The sequence below is a fragment of the Coloeus monedula genome (genome assembly GCF_965178545.1).
Source record: "Coloeus monedula genome assembly, chromosome: 1".
Lineage (NCBI taxonomy): Eukaryota > Metazoa > Chordata > Aves > Passeriformes > Corvidae > Coloeus > Coloeus monedula.
Genome location: NC_138781.1, coordinates 42,138,607 through 42,164,091, shown reverse-complemented (window position 1 = coordinate 42,164,091; position 25,485 = coordinate 42,138,607). Strand labels below are relative to the sequence as shown.

At 40.4% G+C, this 25,485-nt stretch overlaps 1 protein-coding gene across 1 annotated transcript; it reads right to left on the bottom strand.

Moving 5' to 3' along the window:
- GPD1L (glycerol-3-phosphate dehydrogenase 1 like) lies at window positions 1-24,716 on the bottom strand. Its single transcript, XM_082289750.1, has 8 exons — window positions 24,583-24,716; window positions 19,683-19,860; window positions 18,806-18,946; window positions 14,903-15,041; window positions 13,607-13,719; window positions 6,359-6,592; window positions 5,838-5,944; window positions 1-2,952 (listed from the first exon to the last, which is right to left on the bottom strand). Exons 1-8 carry the CDS (start codon window positions 24,633-24,635, stop codon window positions 2,856-2,858), a joined length of 1,062 nt encoding a protein of 353 aa, XP_082145876.1. The 5' UTR covers window positions 24,636-24,716; the 3' UTR covers window positions 1-2,855.
- Between the last annotated feature and the right edge of the window lie 769 nt (window positions 24,717-25,485).

The following is a 25,485-nucleotide window of genomic DNA, read 5'->3' as shown; positions in this document are numbered from 1 at the left end:
TTCCCAAGACAAAAATGTTTATTTGTACTAACTCTTCAAACAGGTATACATTCAACATCTCTAAACAAAATCAGTACATATGACAAGGGCAAGTTGAGTAAGTATCATTAGAATGTAATGCCTTCCTTAGTAATTAAAGTTCATAAACCAAGAATTAGTTACAAATTTATGACCCTCTTACACAGGGGTTAATGTTTTCAGTAAGACTACCCCAGTACTAGGCAAAACAGAGTATTTGCAGAGTAGGCTTCTAATCCTTCAGTTTCAGTACCATGCCACAGTCTTTTAATGAGCAGTAAGTATTAGTGGGGGAAAAATACCTAGTGCCAAGTTGAGTGTTCTCCAGCGCTGAAAAGCAAATGTAAATGGTGAACCATCAATAAAAATTTTAATAAACTATTTTAGTTATTTTAGTTACTGAAACCTCACTTTTTGTCTGAAAAAAACAAGAATATCGTAACAGACTGGAGGCAAGAATTTAATAAAAACTTTTTCTCTGGATTTGCCTTAGAATAGGCTTCTCTACAAAACAAGAACAATTATGATTTGGGAGTTTCAGTGGTAAAAGAAGTATTGGAATAATAAAGAAATAATTTAAAAATATATATTAATTTACCACATTTAGCTCATATAGCCCTTTATGTATCTTACAAAATGCTACTGTCCTACATACTGCATGTAAAAAAAATTTTATACATATAATGTATATGTACACATACAAAGGAAAAGCCATCAATTTGGTATTAAAAAAACAGAACAAAAAGCGTAAGCAAACACACTGAAAGTTATGCAGTAATGAGGAGTGTATGCTCCATGTGTGCGTTAGCATAACAGTGCTTCCAGCCTTAAAACATCCTCTTAAACGTCTAAGCAGAGTGCTTGCTCCAAGTCAGCTCTACCAGTGATGTTCCCAACTATCACAAACATCTGATGTCATTTAATTTCTGGCCATCTCTTATATTTAGCACTAAATCAGAAGTAAGGCAAAAGAACTTTTTCTCATCCCTGAATATCTGAGGACATTCATGAGATCTTCCAAACATTAATGCAAAACAATACAGGAGCACAAAGAATGGTACTCCTGAGCTGAAGGGTCTTCCTGTCTACACAAAGCTGCCCCAATGCTTCCCTATTTCAGAGTAATCCAGGCTATGTAAGTATGATGATTATTTGCCAGGCATCCTCTTTGTTTTATCAGATTTTGAACGACAACCTGAAGTTTCAGGATGGGTGTGTGCTCATGATTTCTGGTCTAAAACCACCACCGAGAACAGTGAACAAAAGTTCTGATACTGCTCAGATGTTAGGCGTGGATATTCAGAGCAGATGGGCAGTCTTGTTCTAGAAATTCTAATGCCAACCCTTGTCTCCCAGTTGGAATAATGAGTCCACTCTTAATATACCTAGCATATATTTCACAAAAACTCCCACACTTTAGTATACAAGAAAAGCAAAACAGATTTTTCTTATCTATCTTCTCTTGCATCAATCTTAAAAAAAATCTAAAAAGACCAACCAAACCAATCCCTGCCCACCCCTTAAACTCCATAAAATCACAGATTTTCTAATAACAAATAAAATTAACCTCCCTGTTAAAGCAAAGGTTTCTGAAAAAAACCTAGTTGAGATATCCAGGGAATAAAAGAGATGGATGCCTTTCAGAAGCTTTCTGGGAGATTGGTTGTAAAGGATTTGATTCAGCACCCACAAAAGTTTTGTCCAGTGAAAGAGTAACTCCAGAACTGGGGAGGCTGGATCAGGACTACAGCCTGGTGGACGTGCCAGTCACTGGCAGGCACTGAAATGAATGCAGTCATCGTACTGGCACACAATCCTTCTGACGACACAAGCGTGTGTTGTACCAGGGAATTCCTCTGACATTCCTTGGAGAGCTGTGTGGAGTGCAACACTTTGCAGCTAAGCTAGAAACACAGCAGAACAACTTGGAGCAGTTCCCAAGGGTATTCTTCCCCACCCAACCAACAATACCAGTGAAGAACAACCACAGGTAAAACAATAAAATGAACTGTAGGCTCCAGGGTTCAGAACCCCCAGGTCAGCATCTCTGGCTTGCTTTGGGGAATGGGATTCTAGAAGAGCCTAACACCTAGGAACAGTAAGGGAGAAATGTAGAAATACAAAAATGCAAGGATTAAAAACCAGAAGGGGAAGTAACGATTCCCCTCTAGAATATTCCCTTTAAAACAGTGTAATTAAAAACTTTAAATTCACTTAGAAATTGGTTTCAATGTAGCCTGACATTTTTAACGACTTTCAAAAATCAAAATATTCTTCACTAGAGTTCATTGATATATCCCTGTAGCCCCCTGAATAACTGCTACCATTTGTTTTGCACCAACATTGCTTAAATTAATACAGTCATAAGCATGCAAAATGTTAACAATGAATTGTGTATACAGAATAAAACAAAGTTCTAACAGAAAGATTCCTAATATTTCAATGTTATAGGCTTGACTCAGTCTCTGACCAAAACCAGTGGGATTCTTCCCATAGTGTCCAGCAGATTTTGGACTAGGCTTTAGTAAGAGACAAAAAAGCATTGTGTTTTATGTTGTAGGAGCAAACTCAAAGTACACTTGTGTGTGCAACTGTTGTATTGTGTATCTCAAAAGAGTTGCATTTTAGCCAGTAAAAGGACAATCACCAAGCCAACACCACATGCTGTGTCAAACCAGGCTGGATAACAGACACCAATACCTGCTCAGAGACATTCATGTTGTTCCTGTTACCTAGGGAGCAGCTTTGAACAAAGCTTAATGATAGCTACATACACTTGAACCCAGACATGAATTCGAAAGGCAAAAAGCTGCATTGGTACAACAGCCTGATGGAATTTACTTGTGCTCTGGATGGCTTTGAAGGCAGGATATTATCTCTCTGACAGGCCTCCCTTCATAGCAGATTTGATACACAGCCGTGAAGAGTGGAAACCTGAGGAAAGAGGGTGGGGAAAGCAAACACAGCATAAATTTATTCTGTAACATTTTCTTAAATGAAAGAAAGATAAAGGGGTGAGGAGAGGGATGGGGGGAAAAGGAAGAGGTGGAAAAAATGATTTCTTTTTTCTATTTGTCAGGTGCAAATGCTGGGCTGAAAAGCAGGGGATAACTACAGAACCTGCATGCACTCTGAAATAGAGTAGCTCTCAGAAGCCTAGCTAGCTATAATGGAGCCTGAGACATACATTATGTATGGCACAACCATAAAGTGATCTAAAAAATAAATTAAAAACATTTTTCCTGGCTGTTCTTACAGCAGTACCCATCTGTGGTTAAAAAGGATGACTGGCACATCCATTATGCAGTACTTCTGAGCAATAATTTGATAATATAGAATACGACAGAAAGAGACCCAAGAAGACACTGAAGGTCAAGTTTTTAATAAGAATCCAAAATTAAACCTGGATTTTGAAATACAAAATTCCATATCTACTTTTTTTTCCTTTCTTTTTTTTTTTTAAATTGGCCAGGTCTCCAACAACCTCCAAATTATTCAGGCTTCTCTGATAACCTGAAGGTTTGTTAAAGCCAAGATGCCTTACAGAAGTTCGTATTTGCTTTCTGTCCATCCCAGACAGTAACAGCCAGACAAGTTCCATTTTCATACAAAGCCTGGTGAATTTTAGGGGCTGATCTGTTCACCAAGTACCTGCCATTTCAGCATGGCCTTCTGTATTGATGAATTTTGACCAATGGAAATAAAAAAGAGCAGTCATTGGAGATGGTGAAATAGTTGATTTCTGAGTGATTCAGAATCTGGACTAGGACTTTCTCCTAAGAAAGTTGTCCCATCAGTCACTCTAAAGCTCTATCTGTAATGCACATTTCAGTGTTCAGTATATATGAGCACCATATATGATGGCCTATACATTCCACTGTCACTTATTACATTGCAGTAACCCTGGTATCAGTACCTTGCCCTAAACTAGACTGACTTGAGTTCTGTTTCTACTTCATTGGTGGAAAAAATTATCATATAGCTACATAGCTGCTCTCTCAAATCCAATGCTTAGATTGCAAAACCCTTAGTAGGAAATCTGTGGAAAAAAAAATTACACAATGACTTCCGCGTTCCTTAACAAACCTCACTTATCCCTCACTTTGTATGATGTACTGGGCTGAAGCGGGGATAAATCTGCTGTTACCATAAAAGCTTACATGTAGGCACTACTAAAATTTGCTATGCCTGTGTGAGAAGTGGCCACAAAACAGGTGAACCTTCTGAAGCAAAAGCAAGTTTCCCACACATTTAGATACAGTACTGGTGCTTACTTCTCAGTGAAGAAGCTCCAATACTACAAACCACAACCTGATACCTAAGTCCTGCTGCTTATCTCAGAGAACATTACCGTGCACAGGTCTGCCACACTTCACATGGATAAACCTGTACCAAGGCTGGCTGCAGGCTCAGGGCCAGCAAACTCCAAATGCATCTTAGGCCTGAGCACATCAAGAGGGCAAAGTCTACAGCTGTTGAAAAGAAGTAATTCCACCACGAGTATCAATAGGCATCAACCCTACTACCGAGGCTCTTCTGCTGAACTTTGACTTTTGCACACTTCTACATAGCCTTGGGACTCATTTTATAGGACCAGAATATTAAATTCTACCCTTACTAGACTCTTACCTCTTCACTTTGAAACCATGGCTGCTCCACTGTGTTTTATGTTTTAAAGCAGTAGTTTTTGAAAAACACTTTGAAAGTTGCTTTCAAAAGTCTTGTTGAATGAGACCTTTTATGAAGAACTGACACTATATGTTGGCATACCAAAAATAAATGAGCAACAGTGTTTTCATGTCTTTCATAAAAACACAACCTGCAAACATCTATAATGCACTCGATTTGTTGTAAGATAGAACATGATACAAAACAACCCTCAAACACAGCATCCTGTTTCATTTAGGGAATCATAAACAGCGAAGAATGAAGCCAACATTTTAATTAATTTTTTCTGCAGTTAGCTTAATTACTGTACACAGATGAGACAGACTTAGGTACCTTACATCCAAAGATAATATTAAAAAATTAATCATTTAATGGAGCTGATCCATTAAAACTAGACTTTCAAAAATGCTTTTGAAAAAAAAAAAGTAACAAGCCTTGGTCTTTTGACTGGCAGTTTTTTAATTTCTGATTTTTCCTCTTTTACAAACAGGAAGAGATAAATGCATCCCTTAATCTCGTAAGGAAATAACTGTGTGTGGCTATAGGAATCATTCATGTTCTGACTCAAATACAAGTGAACCAAGCCAGGACAATCTGCTTACTTTCATACCACAAAAAAACAGCCCCTGACCTACAGAAGCAGATGGGAGGTTCTAGCCTACAGCAAACTGGAAGTCACATTAGGAAGGAGAACTGCAGTATCTAAGCTAGAATCCATGTGGTGGAAGCAGTCACTATATTCAGATGATTACCAAGCTCCTCTCCTTGGAGGTAAGTAATGAATTTCCTACAGTGAAATGAGATGTAGAGATTTTTCAGTCTCTTTAGGAAGCTCTACTTTCATGCATTTTTTCTTTTCACATATTAGAACACACTTGCTGTGCTTTTCTGTAGTAGCAGAAGGCAGTAATACACTCTGCAAACAGAAGGACATTCACAAATTTCATGTAACAGTAATAGCTCTATCTACACCAATATTTTTTTGAGGTTCTGCTGACTTCTCTCTCTGATTTTAACTTTTAATCTACTGCTATTACAGTGATTTTCTTTTTGGCTATTACCTTTATGAATATATCAAAACCAAATATGCAGAAGGTGTTATGGGGATAAAAAAGTGGCATGTGGAAGTTGTTTTATCTGTTCTTACTTACTTGTCCAGCATTCCTTTCTGCTTCAAGATGCGATGCACTTCTGCAGAAGTCTGTGGTCCTTGCAGTTTCTGACCATTCAACATTTCTTTCTCTAATTCTTCAATAGACTAAGCAACAGAGGGAAAAAAAAAAGAAAGCAAAGGAGAGCTATGATAAAGTTTTCAGAAGCCTGACAACATCATCTGGATTAAAAAAAATAAAAGTTACTGAGAGTCTTTTCTTTTTCAAAAGTGACCTTGAGTGAGCATATATAATATTCTCCTATATTCTTGTTTTTAAGTATTCTTCTTAAATCTGCATCTCCCAATGTCTTATCTCTCAAGCTTTTTTTTAAATCACACTCCCCCCCCTCCATGTTTTAGCACCTTTACACTCATTCTAGCCTTGTAACACACTCAAAAAACAAGAGGAAAGAGAAGGGCACTCACACAGCAGCATGGCCCAGATAACTCTACTATTACTCCAGCAAACGAGGAGTGGCAGTACTTGTAAGAATAGATTTCACCCAGTGAATAAGGTACCTTTCCAGTTTTAACGACTGCTTCTGCTACGCGTCGATTCCGGCCACCATAACATGTTGTGATGAGATCAGCAACGCCACAGCTCTCCAAGAAAGTGGCAGTAGAAACCTGTCCTTTGCAAAAAAATTTGGCAAAGGCGATCATCTCCATTAGGCCAAGGCGAATAACAGCAGCTTTGGTATTGTCACCATAGCAAAGGCCATCACAGAAACCAGCTCCTACTGCTACTATATTCTAATAGGAAGAGAAATGGGAAAGGAGTTAATTACTGCTTACAGATGTCCTTAAGAAATGCAAACACTTTTCTACTGAAAGACTAGGTTGTTAGTTTGGGTTATTTCAGTTTGGGGATTTTGATTTCTGTATTGGTTTTGCACGGCGTGGTTTTTGGCAGCAGAAATGGCTCCTCTGAGAAGCTCTTGGAAACTTCCACCATGTCCAGCAGAGCCAATCTCTGATGGCTCTAAAAGATGGACATGCTGCTGGCCAAAACTGGGCCAATAAGAGAGGTTGGTAACACTTCTGTGATGACATATTTAAGAAGAAAATCAAAACAAAGTCACACAGTTTTGCTTCTAATCAGAGAAGAGGAGGAGGTGAGGGAAAACAACATGGTGACACCAAGGTCAGTGGAGAAGGAGGGGGAGGAGGTGCTCCAGGTTCCAGAGCCGAGGTTCCTCTGCAGGCTGTGGTGCAGCCCATGGTGAAGCAGCTGTGCCCCTGCAGCCCATGGGGATCCACGGGGGATGCAGAGATCCACCCACAGCCCGTGGGGGAGGTGCCCACGCCAGAGGAGGCTGTGATCCAGTGGGAGACCCAGTGGAGAGAGAGGGCCCCGCTTCCAGGCTGGAGCAGCCTGTCCTTGGAGGGCTGCACCCTGTGGAAAGAGAGAGCCCCGGCACAGCAGTTTGGGAGGGCTGTGTGCCCGTGGGAGGGGCTCAGGCTGCAGCAGGGGCGGTGTGGCTGCTGCTCCTGAGAGTGGACCCATGCCAGGGAAGTTCAGGAGAACTGTCTCCTGTGGGAGGGACCCACGGCCTCACAGGGGAAGGACTCCTGTCCTTGAGCAGCGGAAGGAAATCTCGGTGATGGACTGACCAAACCCCCACGCCCTGTCCCCTGTGCTGTCGGTGGGAAGGAGGGAGGAGCTGGGGGAAAAGGTGTTTTAAGGGCTTATTTTACTTCTCATTATCCTCCTCTGACTCTGCTAGTAATAAATTCACTTTTTAAGTTAAGCCTGTTTTGCCCTTGAAGTGTTTTCTCCTGGTCCTTATCTCAACTCATGAAGTGCTTGTTAATTATTTTTCTCTTTCTCTCCTCTGCCCAGCAGTGGCAGGGGAGGGTGAGTGAGTGACTCTTACGGGTGCCTGGCATTAGGCCAGTGTCAAACCACAACAATGTTTATGGAATAACCTTAAAAAAAAAAAGGCAAGTCTTACATTAGTATTTCCAAGGATAAAAGCATAGTTAAAGCTCTAACACAAGTTGCCCCTGAGGCTGTGGAGCTACTCCTATTGACCATCTTTAAGAACAAACAGGTTGCACTACACCCAAACAAGATTTTAGCTAGATTGAGTTATTCCTGCTCTGAGGTAGCCGTGAGGTTAGACTGACATCCTATAGTCCTTTTATCCAGATTTTCTTTAAGATTAAAGCAACAGTACGTCTAAAAAACATTTATTGACTTCTGTGATGACATGCTAAGGGACCAAATTCAGCCAAGGCAGTAGTATCCAGCCCTTTAAGTATGCAGACTTTCTATAACAGTAATAGTTAATCAAGGATTCCCAGAAGGTTCATGACACAGGAAGACCTTCCTTAGCAAAAAAAATGTTTGTTTTTTTCCTTAGACCTGGTGACAGCCTTCTACAAAGAATGTGCTGTTTCTTCATGAACATTCAGCTATATGGTCCCTTCTTTGGTTAAAGAACATACACGTTTGATGAGACACATTTGAGCGAAGTGACTACAAAAACTATTTTCTGGCTTGGGTGTCAGAGCAGAGACTAGCCATGGCTCCACTGACCCTACCAAAAAAACCCAACTAACACAACAAACCCTAACGAAACCCTCCAAAAAAAGATGGCATTCTGACATATTGATAAAGCAAACAAGGAAGTAATGAATGCTAATATCTTTCTGCATGCAACAGCAACAGTAGTGACCTCAACAGAAAGTGCAAGAGAACCAGCATTATGGCAGCCAGTGTAGCACCTCATGTAGGGAAAAATACAAAATTAAAAGATTGTCCAAATCAACTTTAGCTGCTGATGAATAAAGAACAACAATCAGAAGTTGTTAATGAAAGCAACCAGCTGATTAACAGCTGGTTTGGTTTTGGGTTTTGGACTGTAAGAACCACAAATGCCAGGCAGCTGCAGAGCTGTGTGGCCAGTCATGGCTAGGTGACTCTGAATCAAATGAAGCCAGAGGATCAGTCACTGCTTTTTCAGCAGCTAGCTGAGGTGTAAAGGTGACCCTAAAAATTGCAGACAGATATCCCAACATCAGACCTGAAGCAGCTCAAGACAGTCATCTCATAAAGCTGGTAGTTTAAATCATCTTGGCTTAGATCTTGGCTGGGGTGATTCAGTCAAGGTACATTTTCATCAGATACCTCTTGCAGAGCAACCTTTAATATTTGTTCATTTGAAGGCAAAGCAAGAGGAAGTCAAACAGATATTTAAAAAGTTTTCCGATGGGATAACCCATTCAAATGGATTTTACATGTATGTGAAGTCTGTAAGCATTTAGCACTCAGCTAAAAACATTAACATGACTGAGCAACCATTGGGCTTTTTCCATATACTTCTTGAACGCTCCCATACTAAAGCTTCTCCTTCTCTCCAGCTTTGTCTGCTTGACTTTCCACTTTGAAGCAGTCTACTTGATCATAATTTACAATACAATTTGGCCTACAGTATTTCATTGTCTACTTGTACCTTTTGCAGTGTTTGTTGTTGGAGCAACAGAAATACCCCTGGCACTGCTGCACTGGGTAAGTGAGTGGGGTACAATTTACCCCCAAGATTGCAGCTATCAATGTTTACATGGCCTCTCAAGGACGTGGCCAGGTTCATACCCTAGCTCAGTCTTGCCTTACGTCTGTGCTGCTTGTAACACCACACTGGCACAGGCGGTAAGGACACCTCCGAAGTGATAACCTTGGGTCCATGCTGCTCGGCAGTATCACATCCATCAGTACCCAAAAGCACATCCATATGTGTGCATAGCTTCACATGCTGTTTTTAGGTGTCACAACCTTTAAGCATTTCCCAGGAAGCCTCATTCATCATCTGGCAAATGGCAGGTGTACTTGTAGGCGGCCTTGAGTCATTCTGCCTATAAAGCCAACTGGGCACCTTGAAACAACTATCCAAATTTGAACTTTGTTAATTTCTGTCCTCAACCCTTAGAAAAGGTCAACAGACAAATGTGAAATGTTCATCAGTCCTCAGAAGAAAAAAAAATCCTCACAAAGAAGAACATGCCAAGCACATTTTGTTCCAACAGCCAGGTTACAGTAGAAAGCTGTTCCTCCTCAGTACCACCAAATTTTGTGAAGTCACTGCCACTGTCTATTCAGCCAGCCTCCAAATTGACACAAGACTGCATTTTCATGGCACTGATTTCTGCACTTCACTGTATCTCCACCAGCCCATTGTCACAAATCTAAATACAGTGGATGAAGTGGATATTCTGTACATATCCATATATATATCCGTATATAAATAGCAATCAAGCACATGTTCTCTTATGATCACCCAGCTGCACTACTTATTATTACAGTCTGAACTCAAATAGGCTTCCAAAAACAAATTTCAAACCTGTAATTATCACTGTAAGGGAAAGCTGTGCTCAGAGCATTCTTTGTTACCCTTCTGTATTTTTTCCCAACCTTTAGGCAACCACCCACACAGAAAATCTTCCCTGTTTAGAAAGGCTTGCAGAAATAAAAAGCGAGGTAGAGTACAGGCTTTTAACATCTAGGCCATTATGTCAGTCATACCGGGAAAGTCTCCTTTTCCTAAGCTGCTATTTGCAGAAAAATGCAGAAACTAGGAGAATACCTGTTTTCCATAGTGTACTGTTTCTCATCCTTTAAATATATCATCCTTTAAATACCAATACAGGAATTGCTTTTACTATATCCACATTCAAAAAGACAGTCTGGAGTGACATGTTTGCCTGTTTACCCCTGTCCTCCTTGCTGTAGTTTGCAGTGCTGCTACTGACATTTTGAATCGGCACTGCTACAGAAAGAGAGTAGAGCCTCTCTTTTTTGCCTGTGTCTCCACACAACATGACACTGTCACCTTCTGAAACTGGAATTTCCTCCTTCAAGGAAGTTAAAAAATGCTAATTTTTACTATTTTTTTATGAAGTAACTTTCCAAGTTTAACAAACTGTCAGCTGACTGAAGCTACACATTAGATTTTACCCTAAAAAAACCATATGAAAAGTGTTGGCTTCCAAAGGAGGCCGGAGGTTGGGCAACCCGGTGTGCCACGACCTTCCCAGAAAGAGTGTCCTGCAGGGAACAACTCTTCCAGGAGCGGTGGCGGCTTCCCTGGGACACAAGTGATTTTAGCAAGTGTAGCATTTCTCTGCTACAAGTGATTCCAGCTCCTGAGATTCAGCCCTTTGTGAAACCACCCAAGGCAAACTCGGGAATAGAGCGACAGGAGCCTTGTATAGCAGTTCCCCAGAGGTAGCCTTCATTGGCCAGCAGTCCCCGTGAAGGGGTGGCCAGGGACAAGGCTCCCTGCATCAGGGCTAGGGGGCAGAGGTTATATGGGGTAGGCAGGGGGTGGGGTAGAAACCAGCTAGCCAACGGGGTACTGGGTATTACCACATAGAAACAAGGCATGCTGCAGGTGGTTCACTTTCTCACCAAGACCCAGAGGAAGGTTGCTTATCTCTGGGGAAGATCGTCTTGCCCTCAGGCCTCTCTTCTCCAAGGGCGAGCTGAGGGCTCCTGTGCCAAGGGCTCCCAGCCCTCCACAGAAAAGATGTTTACTTTTCAAATTTTTATTACAAATACTATCAGACTAATGATAAAAAAGTAAAGTTCTTCTTGATACCCTTAGCAAACAATTCTCCTAATAGAAAGTAGGTACAGCTTCTAAGAAAAAACACTATTCACATCTGAGTTTTGCATTTTGCTTTGCACTATGGCAATAAAATCTGATCCATATCCATAGGTTTAATTTTAGCTTCTTTATTTTCTTTCAGAGCCAGACATGTTCCCAATGCATTAATAAAATTTTGCAATCTTTGAGTTTAAAACAGCTCAGGACATTATTTACATGCTGCCAGCATAAGATTTAGGATTATTAGAAAGGGTTTTAAGTGAAAAATTACTTTTAAAGATACGATTTTATTAATATTTTCTTTTAGATTTAGGCGGAGTTGTATGTTTAAAGATATCACCTATACTAGAATGACAGATCTATGCCATTTCTATATATAAATAAATAAATAAATAAATAAATATAATAAAACTATACCAGTTTTGCCTTTTAATTATGCAAGAAATCCACAGTATTTTTAAACCAATTAATCTATCCTTATTTAACTTTCTGGTTAGACCTTATACCACGCATTTTTTAGAAATCTCAACTCAATTAACAAAATATACTGCAATCCAAACCAAATGACTAAAGCACACAGAATATAAACAGCGTTTTAGAAATACAACTAGACAGTTCAGTCTGCAGGATGCATGATGAATAATGTAGCAGAAGAGAGCAATAAAGCAAGGTTACAAAAAAACCCCAGAAGTTTCACCTTAGTATCTTTCCAGGTCAAGAACAATACTCTATTTAAATTCTACTGCACTTCCAAAGAAATATTGGTATCTTGCCTGACGTAGACCTTTACAGTGGAATTTTGAGTGTTTGCTGACTACCTGCCCAGTTTGACGGGCATGCTCATCTCTTCACAAGACTTGTCTGAATAAAAATTTCCTGGGACAGAATTCCTCTATCAGACAAGCATTTAAGCTAGTCAGAAAATATCCTGCTGAGCAGATTTCAAAGAAAAATAAATCTCCAAAATTTTTTGACTAATTTCATGGGTCTATACACAGGGACTTCTGGTAACCTCCCACATCACCAGAGCATTTAAAAGCAATGGCTGTGGAGACAAATTACAAGCTCCACAATCTCAATAAATTGCTATATATACAGTAAGTCCAAAGCGTGTTGCATAAAAACACCTAATCCCATCAGTGCACAGACCCACAACCTCCTCTTTCTCAGGCCTTCCAGTATGACAGCTGTCAGGATGAAATTAAGGAAATTAATATGCAAAAAAATATGCTATTATAGCTATCCATCTACTTTTACTAAGCAGGAATCAGAATTCCTTAGCTTGAGACATCATTGCTTAGTGTGGTAGCTTTGCAAGCCAATTAATTTAGTTTACACAAAATTTCAACAGCAAAACCAAAGGCAGACAAAATAATTATCCAAACCACAAAAAATAAGTAAGTAAGCCAAATTAATTATTAAACCACTACACCCATCAAAATGATTGTGGGCAGGTATCAGATAATGTGAACTACGGTACTGTTTGCTAGGGTGCCAAACAACTAATGCCTCCCCTTCACAAATGGCTTGTAAATTAACCTGAAAAAATAGCCATTAAACAATGTTTAAGTTAGCCTTTGCTTCCTGTCAGCATCAATTTTGTTATGAAAAAAATGTTGGATGAGTAACTGTCCAAAACAACTTCTTCCCTATGCAGGTCATTTCTGTACGTGGTTATTCACACAAACCTTATGTAGTACATGTCCACAAAATATAAAACAAGTGCTCACATTTCTTAAGCCAGTGAAGAGGGGGATAGTTTTGTCAACAGACACAAAGCATTAATGCCAACTTCTTTCTCCCTTTCTTTTGGTGAACACAGTTGCAAAAACAAAAAAGGGAACTGAAATAGATCTAGAAATATATCAGCCACTTAGATGAAATCAATACTTGCTTCATGACTGTGTGGAAGTTAAGTGGAAGATGTAGAAAGATGCAGAAAGAGAACCTGGCAGATGGTGAGACACAGATCTAAAAGCCAGCTCTCAGAAAATGCTGCTCCCTCATTTCCCATCTGATTCTTCAGGAAATGTTATGTGGCAGTTTTATATATTATATAAAATACAGTGACCTTATTTTTTTAAATGGAAATAACCTCTTTTTTTTCTACAAGGATCACTATTTCATCTGTGTACCATCTGCAGCCTGTTAATCTTACCTTCAAAGCACCACACAGCTCAACTGTATCTGCATCGTCAACTACAGTTATTCGGAAGTTTGGAGTCTGCAGGAGTTCTTTGAAGAGAAGGCCATTTTCCAAGATTCTGCAGCCTGTTGAGAAAGAGAAAGAAAAGCTAAAAAAATGAATAATTTATTTGTATGTTATTTAGCCTTTCCTGTGCAAGCCAAAACGCCTAAAAGCAGAGATAAGGTTGTTCTATCTCAATCCTAAACATATCTGTTCTAAGGGACCAATCACATGTCGACATTGCATTAAAAGCTCTGCACTGAATTACTCAGGACTTTTTCATAATTTATTGTCTGCTCAGCAACAGGTTCTAAATAACAATCCCATGAATTCTCTATATACTCTCCATTTTTTGATCATTCCCTTTAAAAAGAACAGCTAATAATATAATAACAGAGATGAATTAAGAATATGGCAGGAGCAATTCTAGTAATTATTTCAAAGTCTGCATTCCAGAAAAATACCTACTGATAAAGGTATGTCAAAGCTGTTTTATTAATCAAGCATGCTGCCCCTGACAATTGTTTCTAAACACTAACATGTTGTTCAACCATTCAAAATTAAGTTCAATGCAAAAGCTGTGAATGAGATGTTACAAAGCTAGCAGTGCACAAAACTGTAAAAATTAACACTGAAAAAACCCATAATACAAACTCTGTGCTATAAAGTATGAGTACCTGTATGCATATACACACACACATGCCTTTCTAGAAACTGTAAAATCCAAGACTAGGCACATCTTCACACTGCAAAGGTGTTTAGAGATCAACACAGAACCAAAATATTTTCTAGCTTTTGTGGGAACGAAATATTTTGAGAAATTAAAACAAGATACCTTGAAAAAACCACCAAAAAAGTCACACCAAAACAAACATGCATGAAGGTACCATCTTTGACCATAGCACCTCAGCTGGAATACAGAATTTATAACTGTTTATCCATATAAAGCCATTCAGACCCAAGAAAATTCTTACACACAGTAATAAAATGAAGTAGTTTGTTATATGAAGGGTGATAAAAAGCATGCTTGTATTTCACATGCTAAGGTTATAACCCTAGTAAGAATAGGTAAAATTGTGCTCTTGTCTCTCCCTCTATTCCCAGTATTGTCCTAGTATTTTTGGAAGTGTAAACATTCTAGGAAATTCAACCAACAGCTTCTGGTAACAGTCAGCTAATGTCGAAAACAGTGAAATTTGAGCTATTTGGTGTGCACCTGTGAGGACAGGAGCATGTGTTAAATATTCTTACAACTTGGAACAGTACCTATTGTGGTTTCACAGAATTTCTCTGCTGCCACCTCACTGGCAATGTTAGCTCCCATCAGCACACTGATGTCTATTCCCATCTTCTCTCGAATAATGTCAGAGATCAGTTTGAGTCCCTCCGGGCCTTCATCTATTCCCTGCAGCCAACATTAAATGGAATTACTAAAAAGTCATTCATTAGGCACAGTAGAGATGCAAGCAGAACACAATTAGTCTTGTCCACAGATGAGAAGTGAAACAAGCACTATTCAGACAGAGACTAAAGATGACAGATGTACTACCATGGATACTTGTCCTATTTTGACCTCTCCAAGATTTCTTAGAATCAGAAGAGGTAGCACCTTAAGATTTAGGGCTAAACTCTAGATGATGAAAACAGTTGTTATTCCATCCTCAAAGACCTGATTCTAAGAAGTGCTGAGCATTCTGCTTTGTTAATTCAAAAATCAGGTGCTTATAATCAGTGTATCCTTAATCAGTGAAGCATAACCAATCCATCAGTTGTGAACTAAACCTGAGCTTGGATTTGAAATTGCACTAAAACTCACAAAATGGCATGCAAATAATTTGCTTTGTGAAGAGATATCTGAACTGAAATATCAGAGTCAGATTCCCCAGTGTGTAACACCAACAACAGCTTACTAGTAGAAATACAAACAGAACAGCCATTCACAGATAAGTAGAAAGCTGGACAACTGAGAATAATTTAACTTCTAAGGATATTTTAAATCTGTATTTATAATGCGCTCTTTACAAAATGTGAAAAAAGGGCAGAAATAGGGCCTTAGAAAAGATCACCCCACATACTGATGCTGCAGACAAGAAGAGTCTGGTACCCTGAATTGCCTGAACTAGAACTGCAAATGAGACCACTTTCTTCCCATAAAACCCTTTTCTCCCAGCCTGCTAAATGCAGAATTCTTTTGAGCTTTTATTACGGGGGTAATGGCAGACCAGCTATTGAAATAGTCATTCTTTCCCACGGTATATCACTCTTTTTTAATGTTGAGGATTTGATACTTTTGGGAATTGGCAATTTAAAATTATGATTTATAGCCAAAAAGTGAATTCCTCTATTACTTCCAGATATACATATACATACACACTTGTATGCTGCCAGTAGTGACATTTCAGGCAGGCAGTAATTTGCGCTTCCACAGGTCAAAGGTGCTGCTCCTTAAATAACATGGTGCAATCAAGAGACATGCAGAAATGCTGGTAATAACACCTGCCAACTAAACTAGTGCTTGCATTTCTGCATTATTTTTCAATTGGTATCGCTTAATGCACAGCTCTGCTTTCTCATCTTTAATGAGCCATACAGAACCAACCTGAAAGCAAGCACACAATACATGTTGTATTTTTCCCTCATAGTGTCAAAAATGTCCCCACAAAATAACTGTAAGGCCCCTCTTCCTAAGCAGGCAAATAATAAACCGAAAAGCATGCACACATTGGGAACAACTCCAAAAATGTGAATACCTGCACAATAATTATTCATGCAAGTGAAAGGAGACCAGAAAGGCTTAGATGCCAGATTCAGCTCCACTGTGAAACAGATGCAACTCCTGACACAAGTCACAGAGAGCTGTACCTGCTTCTTGTAGAGTTAAATCCAATACTGAATGACAGAATAAAAACCAAACACCCCTTCCTCCCTGCAAAACCAAGACTACAGCATCGGCATTTTCACTGGGCAGTAATGGTCTGCAGGCAATGCAAGTCCAATTCTGTGACCTTATCGCTTGCAGCCTAACATGCCTGTCAGAGCAATCCCTGGGGCCTGTAATAGGGAAATGAAAATGAGACTGATGTAGAGGTTGCCTGAAGAGTATTTTGAATGACTTTCAGCTACCCTGCTTCCTGTGCTCACTGCCGTACTGCACTCTAAGTTTTATATGATTCTTCCCCCCACAGCCACACAGTCACTTGTTAGGTTTTCATAGGCACAGAGCTAATGTAAAGCAACACAGATGCAAATGTTTCAATGGAAATGCATATTAACCAGCATACAAATGCCTTTATTTCCTAAATACTCAGTTTTATTGTCAGACCTTAGGCGCAGCTTGAAGATTAGACTGTCAGAAACAAAAAAAAACCAAGAAAAAAGACTAAAAGATGACACACTGCTAACTTGACAAGTAATTTAGAAAGCACAGGAACTAAATGTCCCACAAATTATATTTTTCAGAGCTTTTTAACTTTTTAACTTTTAACCACCAAAGTTAACACAAACCACTTTAACAGCATTAGCATTGAGCATGAGACCCAAAAACTATGACACTGATGAAAACAGCATGCCTAAAGAATATGCAAAAGTAGAGGAAAGAATGCATTCCTGCCTCTACTACTTAAGTTTCATTGTTGTGTTAAATTTCTACCCTTTCTTCTCAAATGGTACTTTTAATGATGCACAACTATGCCTTTTCATAAAAACTGACATGTACTTTGCATTCTCCCGAAAAATATTAAGGGGCCTCACAGCATTTCATTGGAATGGCTGCCTATGGATGCAGTGTTGCAATGTGACAGTGGGAAGCTGCACAGTAACCAACTCTGCACTGCATGGCAAATGCCACAATTTCACTTCCACCACTATACTAAACACGGCCTTTTGTTTTGCTAGGGTTTTTGTTTGTTTGGAGTTCAGCTTTTTTTTTTTTAAAGGTAAGTATTTAATTCCCCTCTCCCCCCCACCCCCCCCCTTTTTTTTTTCTTGTTAAATATAGCCATTAATCAACACTCCATTAGAGCACAGGTAATTAGTACCCAGAACAGTGATTCCAAGGGAATACAGGCCCAGGACCCTGACTTCACATATGCTGACATAAATCCTCAATCAGTCTACCAATTTCATTAGTTATTCCTGTCACTAAGAGAATATAAATCACATTTAGCAAATTAAAGGAGAATAAAGTTTATCTTGAGCACTTTTAACAGTGCCTTATTTTACCCTTCTACAACATGAGGAGTTTTTCTACAAATTGCAGCAAGAACATTTTGGAAGCATTACTTTTTCATACATCTCAGCAATACACCAGGTCAGCACTGACAAAACAATAGATTTGATGGGTTTTGTTAGCCAAACTAAAGAGACAAGCTTGCAGTAAGCAGTGATAGGGTTTTTTTGTTCTTTTTTGAGCACAGTTCCATAAATGTATCATTTTCCAGAAATGACAGGAAACAAGGGAATGTGTGCTGAGAAAATGGCCGACAAAGCAACAACAAACCAGAATTTTCCAAAGCTTATGGGAATAGCTCATTATTGCCAGCTAAACATACAGAGGAAAAAAGCCCACCCACCCAAAACCAATTCCAAGAATAAACTAATCCACAATTTTAAATTTTCCTGCCAGCAAAATTACAAGCACTCCAATGAAATGCCTCCTGCACTTCTGCCCTCTCCTATTTCCTATGCTCAAACTGTCTGGGCAATGCTGAACAGACTCTCTGTTGCAACATAGTATTTGACATGAACAAGAACACTATCCTCTCAGTCACATGAAATTCTCTCAGCAGTTCTTGAAACTATCAACTCAGCATGTGGGATGTGCATTAACAATCAAAGCATTATGCTTGTGCTCTGTTCTTCATCTAATGATGCTTTTGGAAACAACAAATAAAAGACTGGAAAGTTTAGTGGTGCAAAACATATTGACTCCCTCTTTCTTTCTCAAAGTCTTGTGAAGAGCCCCATTTTCCTCTTCCTGCAAGCACTGCACAACAATCCACTAATGACCGAGACAAATTCTAATTTTACCTAGATAAAAACCTAGAAAGGTTTAATGGACCAATCAAGTGAATAATGCACGGAGACTTTTCATATCAAAATATCAAGTCACCTTGTCTTAGAAGATTCCACGACACATTCTCGGTTATTAGCGCACAGTGTTTATTATACCTTTATGAGAGTTATGCCAAACGCTTTCCTGGGTACTCGTCCTGTGATTTCATCGCAGACTTTATGAATGAACTGATGAGGAATAACAAAAACCAGCAAGTCTGCATCCTGTACCGCTTCCTTAAGGTTTGGGATAGCAACCTGTGTAGTTATGGGAAAGAAAGGCTGCATAACTTTTCAAAGTTAACACTACACACAAGTGTTATCTGATAAAGTAAAAGCAGAATCACAGAATCAATCTGAATCTGAGATCATTGAGTCCAACCTTAGAATGAACACCACCCGGTCCACCAGACCATGGCACTGAGTGCCACATCCAGTCTTTCCTTAAACACCTCCAGGGATGGTGACTCCACCACTTCCCTGGGCACCCCATTCTAATGTTTAGCCACTCTTTCTGTGAAGAAATTAATCCTAATGTCCAACCTGAACCTCCCCAGTTTGATCTTGAACGCCAGTAGTTTGGTTTTATGCTGAATGCTACAAATGTAGTTTCATCAGTTTCATCACTGAAAAGAAACAGTAGCATAAACTTCCTAGACCAACAGCTCCAATCCAAAGTTGAGGCCAATTTTATTTTTGATGGGTATAGGCAAAGCTATTAATCTTGCTCTTGTTTTCACATTTGCTTTCTTATACAGAAATTGAAGTAACATAAAGACAATAGCAAGACCAAAAAAGAAAGAGTGCATTGGATTTACTTAACTACATAATTACATAATTTTACTTGTTTGAATCTCTGATGTCATCAGTAGAATAGCATAGTCTGAAATATTACAAACCCTAGAGGTGTTAACAAAACAAATTTCTAGCTCCATTTACAGCACAAGCAATGTTCCCTCTACTCCATAACTATAATTTAGCTTCTGAGCCTTACCACATTATCTGGCAGCTTGTATCCAGGGAGATACTTTACATTTTCATGTTCATGATTTATGATATCTGTCAGTTTTCTCCCATTAATATTCTCCTCGAAGACCCACATCTTCACTGTGGAAGCAAACTTCTGCAATTTTTTTACATTATTACCTATTATTTTGGCAACTGCAGAACCCCTGCACAAAAGAAAACAAAAACAGTCTTAAAAAATTATGATTTTGCTGTACAAAAAAAGAGATTGTCTTTAAAACAATTACAAATTCACAGATTATTTGATCTGTTACCATACAGCATTTTGATAGAGTAAAATAAGTGGAAAAATACACTAGTCATTCACACCTGCTGCTTTCTCTCAACTACAGCTAGAGTAGGTTGGACTGAAGCATTTACTGAAACGTCCTTATTTATTTTGTTTTCTTATTGGCTATCCACTGAGAGTTTAGGTTCCTGTATTTCCCCAAATCAAATTGTATCTTCAAAGCTGAGGTAAAAGTGACATACTAAACTTGCTCAAATTGTCATTTTCACCTTTAAGAGATGTGAAGCTTCTTTTCTAAGATGACTGACTCATCAGTTGTTGTACGATACTGATAGCCATTGAAAGCCAAGAATAATTTATATGTTGCAGAAGTTATAAGCTTTATGGTTGTGCAGCCAACCTCACAGAACTTAATTATTGCAACAGCATCCTCTGAAATTGCAGGCAGACAAGTCCATTACTGTTACCCTCATATTCTCCCCAAGAACAGCATACAGTGAGATCTATATTATGGTGATCAATTTTACTTCCCAAAACTCTAAGCAATAATGAAATTAGTCACAATTATGAGAGGAGGAACAAACACAATCTTCCCTTTCATCATTCTATTAAACCTGTTAACCTAAGTTCCTTTCATGAGGTAGAAGGTAGGTTCATAATTAGTGATAACCTACTAAGGAGATACAAAAAAATCTTAAGAGATGCGATAAAAATACAGAGTCATTGATCTGAGGCTTACGTCTGTGTGTGTGTGTGTGTGTAAACTGCACACTTTACTAGGAGGTAAGAACACTGACTTTTCCAATCTAGTTACACTCACACAATCCCCTAAATTTATATCGGACATTGCTTGCAATAAACCCATAGCTGGCAACTAAACAAAATGGATTCATTCTACTTCAAGAGCTTTTGATATGGCACAACTCATTGCGCTGTATTAAAGATGTGTGCTAGCACATGGCTAAGATCACTTTCTAAGTAGCGGCAGAAAAAAATTTAGTATCCTAAGCAGACCTTTTATAGTGAAACCATAAAACTGTATGTCTTAAAAGACTGGAATTTACTTCTCTAATAGCATTTCACACACTAAAAATGCCCCTGGGTTCAGGAGGTGATACAGAAGACAATTGCAAGCCATCTTTTATCAAGCTCATACAGCATGGTTTCTGTTGCACTGGTATACAGCTCACCAGCTCAGCCTCCAAATGACAGACCCGTACAAACAGCAGACCTCACATGCAACACAACACGGGTACGTCTTCCTCAGACAGTGCTCTAAGCTCCTTGAACAAAAGCATTTTTACTCCTACAGATATATATACAAAGTTGGGATCCTGGCAAATCCACTGCCTTCTGGTTTGAACTTCACTACACATTCTCTGTGCTTGCTGGTAACAGAGCAAGACAGAAATAACTGATTCAGCAACTCTCTGACTGGGATTTTCAGTCTGCCAGCAAAAAGTCTGGCAGCGTGGACTACTTAAGCGCGACATTAATTGCGTTACTATTTAACACTTAAATGCCTGAGCTGTCTTTTTTTTTTTCCCACCCTTTGAATGCAGTATTAAAAAAAGTGAAGATTAGTTTCTTAGTTCAAGAAGGTTCTCCTGACTGGCTTCTCCGGTTTCTCATTTCCCATGATGTTGCAACCACTCTTTTGGACCATTTCACAGTCGGTCGGCTTTCCCTTCATCACTTTTTAACTAAAGCACAAAGTCAAAAACCTCCTTAACTTGCCCTGATAACAGCAGCAATGGAGGTCACAATATGCAAGTGCAAATGATATAATTATCTAGCTCTACCACTGTCCCTGTAAAATCACCTCAGTTAAGCCACAGTTCCTCCCAGTTTTCTGCAAGTTCCTAGCTGCATAAACACCTCTGCCCAGTAACTTCCCACCTCTTCCCAAATTTTACAGTTTCTGTTCAAGTTTGGCAATCAGGTTAATTAACAACTGGTCCCAAGAAAACAGGGAGGGATAAATTCTGGCTGTGCACACCTCATTAACCTGCCGTGGAAGTGTTATCAGAAGAACAGGCTACAGTACAGGATTAAGGCAGAGCCTGTAGTGCTTTAAATGACTCTGGGCACTGTCCTGGAATCCCAGGGCTTCAAGGCATACTCCCAAGGTGTACTCTCTCCACATCCCAGACAGCTTACTTTATCCCCTCTCTTAAAAGATTCTAACACAATCACTTATCCACCAGCTGAGCAACCCTAAAAGGGCAAGGCCGGCAGACACCACAGCTCCTGCCCTTCCGTGCTGAGCCATCTGTCCTGTCCCATGATCTTCCATCAGGTGTCAAGTGACCCCTGCCAAGTCAACTTCATTGTTAAGGTGACCTTCCCGTAGCAAACCAACCAAACAAGTCTGATTGGAAGTAGTTAATCAACCACGGTGACTGGATTAACCCTTCCAAAGCTACTGTCCTGCCGAGCTCCTTTAGGGTTTTTTTCATCCCAGATATAGTTTAAAGGGCGATGAGAAGGAAAAGACTTGTCTGACGGAATCATCTCACACAGAACCCCAAGACCCACTGTCTCTAAACTGCTCAAATGCCAAACCCCACTCAGATCAACTACTTACATGCTTACAATTTAGGCACCACCAATCACACACTCCTATAACTCGGGCTTCAAAAATATATAATCCCCAAACATCAATGATCAGATGTTTATAAAATATATAATCCCCAAACATCAATGATCAGATGTTTATAAATGCTTCCATTTCTTTCTAGTTACCTGCTTTAATGCACTAAATACTAAAACTTTAATTAAATATTTTAGGACCGCAGGCACCAGTTCATAAAAGGCACTTACATGGTACACAAATTTGGTCCAATTTAGTTTGATGGTTACACATATTACTGAATCACAGTGCTCTTTGCAGTCAGGGTTTGGTGTCTGTCATCCCATGGATTTTGAGGAAGAAATCACCTACCTCTCCAAGAATTACTATTTTCAATTTTTGGTTACTTTGGTTTCTGCTTTCCTGACACAAAAACCCCTGCCATTACATACGAATGAAGCCATAAGTTATTTAAATACATTTATCCCCAAAAGAAAGAGAATGCTACGACCAGGCATCAGCGTTTTTCTTTCTCTCAGCATAGGAGATAAGGGCATTTTGCCACCAACTCATCCTATTAGGCAGCTTTTCTTATGTATTAAACTGATCCAGTGAGGTGAAAACAAAATATATTTGCATGTGGTTATTGCTAGTAGGCAACAGCTACAAATCCTTTTGCTTCTGTAAGTGTTTTGCAGTGAATCAAATATAAATGCAGTCAAACTTCCTAAAACTTTTTCTAGATTTCAAGTATGGAACAACAGCCACAACACTCCTAAAAGATGAGGTCTAACTGCGTAATTTCCTTGTGACATATAGTGCAATGCACAGTATCTCCCTATTCATCTTACAAGCTGGTGCAAGGAAAGCAAGAGATGCTGCACTGAAACATCAGCCATTCCCTCAAGAAGACACCACAAAGAAAAATAAAACTTGGCAGCTGCTGATATTTTTAACAGCAGCAAAAGCCAACTGCATGGAGTGGGCAGGGGGTGAGCAACAAGTCTAAGATCATCCTGACAAAAGACTGGCAAGTTTGTTTTAATAAAACATAGTACCTTGTTCTACACGGAACTCCTCTGAGTTTAATGTCCTAAAACCCAATGTTACCCAAATAAAGTGTGCTTAGCATTAGTAATTGGAAGTGACAGACTGTGAAGGTATATTTCTGTAACACACTGTACTAAATTTATTCACTGTAAAGAGGGACGTGGCATAAGAACAGTGATCAGGAACGGTAGGAAAATGGGTAAAGCCAAAGAAATAACTAAAGAAGATGAAGGGTTATCAACATGATACCCCTCGAAGAATGACGCCAAGTAAGTGTATTGCTTTCACTGGATGAAGAAGCAAGTTTATTTAGGTCTAATTATAAACTAGAGATAGAGACAGCAATAAAAACTTGTCTCAAGCTCTCAGTGGGCCTCAGCATAATCAATCTGGGGCGGGGGGGAAAGAAGGTATTTCAAATAACCTAGTGTCTCGCAATTCTTCTTTGAACTGTCTTGGAAAATAGGCACATAGGAACACAGAAAACCCCGAACAACACTTCTGTAGACAAGTGAGGTTGTTAGTGAAGCTCTACAGGCAGGGAGTAGTTGAAAAAAAATTTTTTGTAAGGTACAGCATCTTTAATGTCTACGTCATCTGATAGCGGACAAAGCACACAACAAATACCAGGTTAAAAATATCCTAGAACAACTTCTTCGCAGAACATGCGGGTGGTTTACAAGCACTAAAACTGCGTGCTCGATTCTGCCGCTTCTTCCTCCGAGTATGTCAAGGCAGCACCTCCGCTCCGATGGAGCCGGGGGCAGGACGAGCCCCCGGCACGGCAGGACGAGCCCTCCCGCACGGAACAAGCGCGACCCAGAGCCCGCCACAGCCCGGCGACAACCGTGTTCCACCGCCAGCACCGGGTGGCCTCACGGCCGCCACCCCTGAGGGGAGCGCGGCCACGGTGCCGGGCGGGAACGGACAGCAAGGCCCGGGTGGGCACAGCCTCCGGGAAGGCCGGGCCGCGGCGGCCGCCGAGATGCCCGCCCTGCCACGGGCCGCCGCACTCACCAGTTGCCCGAGCCCACGACGCAGACCTTGAGAGGGGCGGCGGAGAGCGCCATGGCAGCGCCGCCCGCGCCCCGCCAGAGCGGCCGCGGCGAAGAGCTCCGAGAGGCCACCGCCCCCCTCTCCCGCCTCCGCCGTCAGAGCATCGCCCGCTTCTCCCTCCGCCCCTGCGGCGTGCCGGGAACTGTAGTTCCACCCCCCGTCCGCCGGAGCCGGGCAGGACGCGACGGCTCCTGTGGAGGACGAGCCTAAATCGAGGGGCCCTCGAACAAAACAGGCAATCCCGCCGGCACTGTGCCGTATCACAGAATCACAGAATCATTTAGGTTCGAGAAGACTTCTTAGATCATCGAGTCCAACTTATGGCCACACACCACCACGTCAACTCGACCACGACACTGAGTGGCCACGTCCAGTCTTTCCTTGAACACCTCCAGGGACGGTGACTCCACCACCACCCTGGACAGTCCATTCCAATATCTAATCACCCTTTCTGTGAAGAAATTCTTCCTAATGTCCAACCTGAACCTCATCTGGCACAGCTTAAGACTATGTCCCCTTGTCCTGTCACTTGTTACTTGGGAGAAGAGGCTGGCCCCCACCTGGCTACAATCTCCTTTCAGGCAGTTCTAGATATCAATGTCACCCCGAGCCTCCTTTTTCCAGGCTAAACAATGGCAGCTCCCTCAGCCACTCCTCACAGGACTTGTGTTCCAGATCCCTCACCAGCTCTGCTGCCCTTCTCTGGACTTGTTCCAGCACCTCAATGTCCTTCATGAATTGAGGGGTCCAGAACTGGACATAGCACTCAAGTTGTGGCCTCACCAGTGCTGAGTTCAGGGGAAGAATCCTTATTGTCACCATTATCTGCTGAACTAATACCATACATTCCAGTCATACATGTGA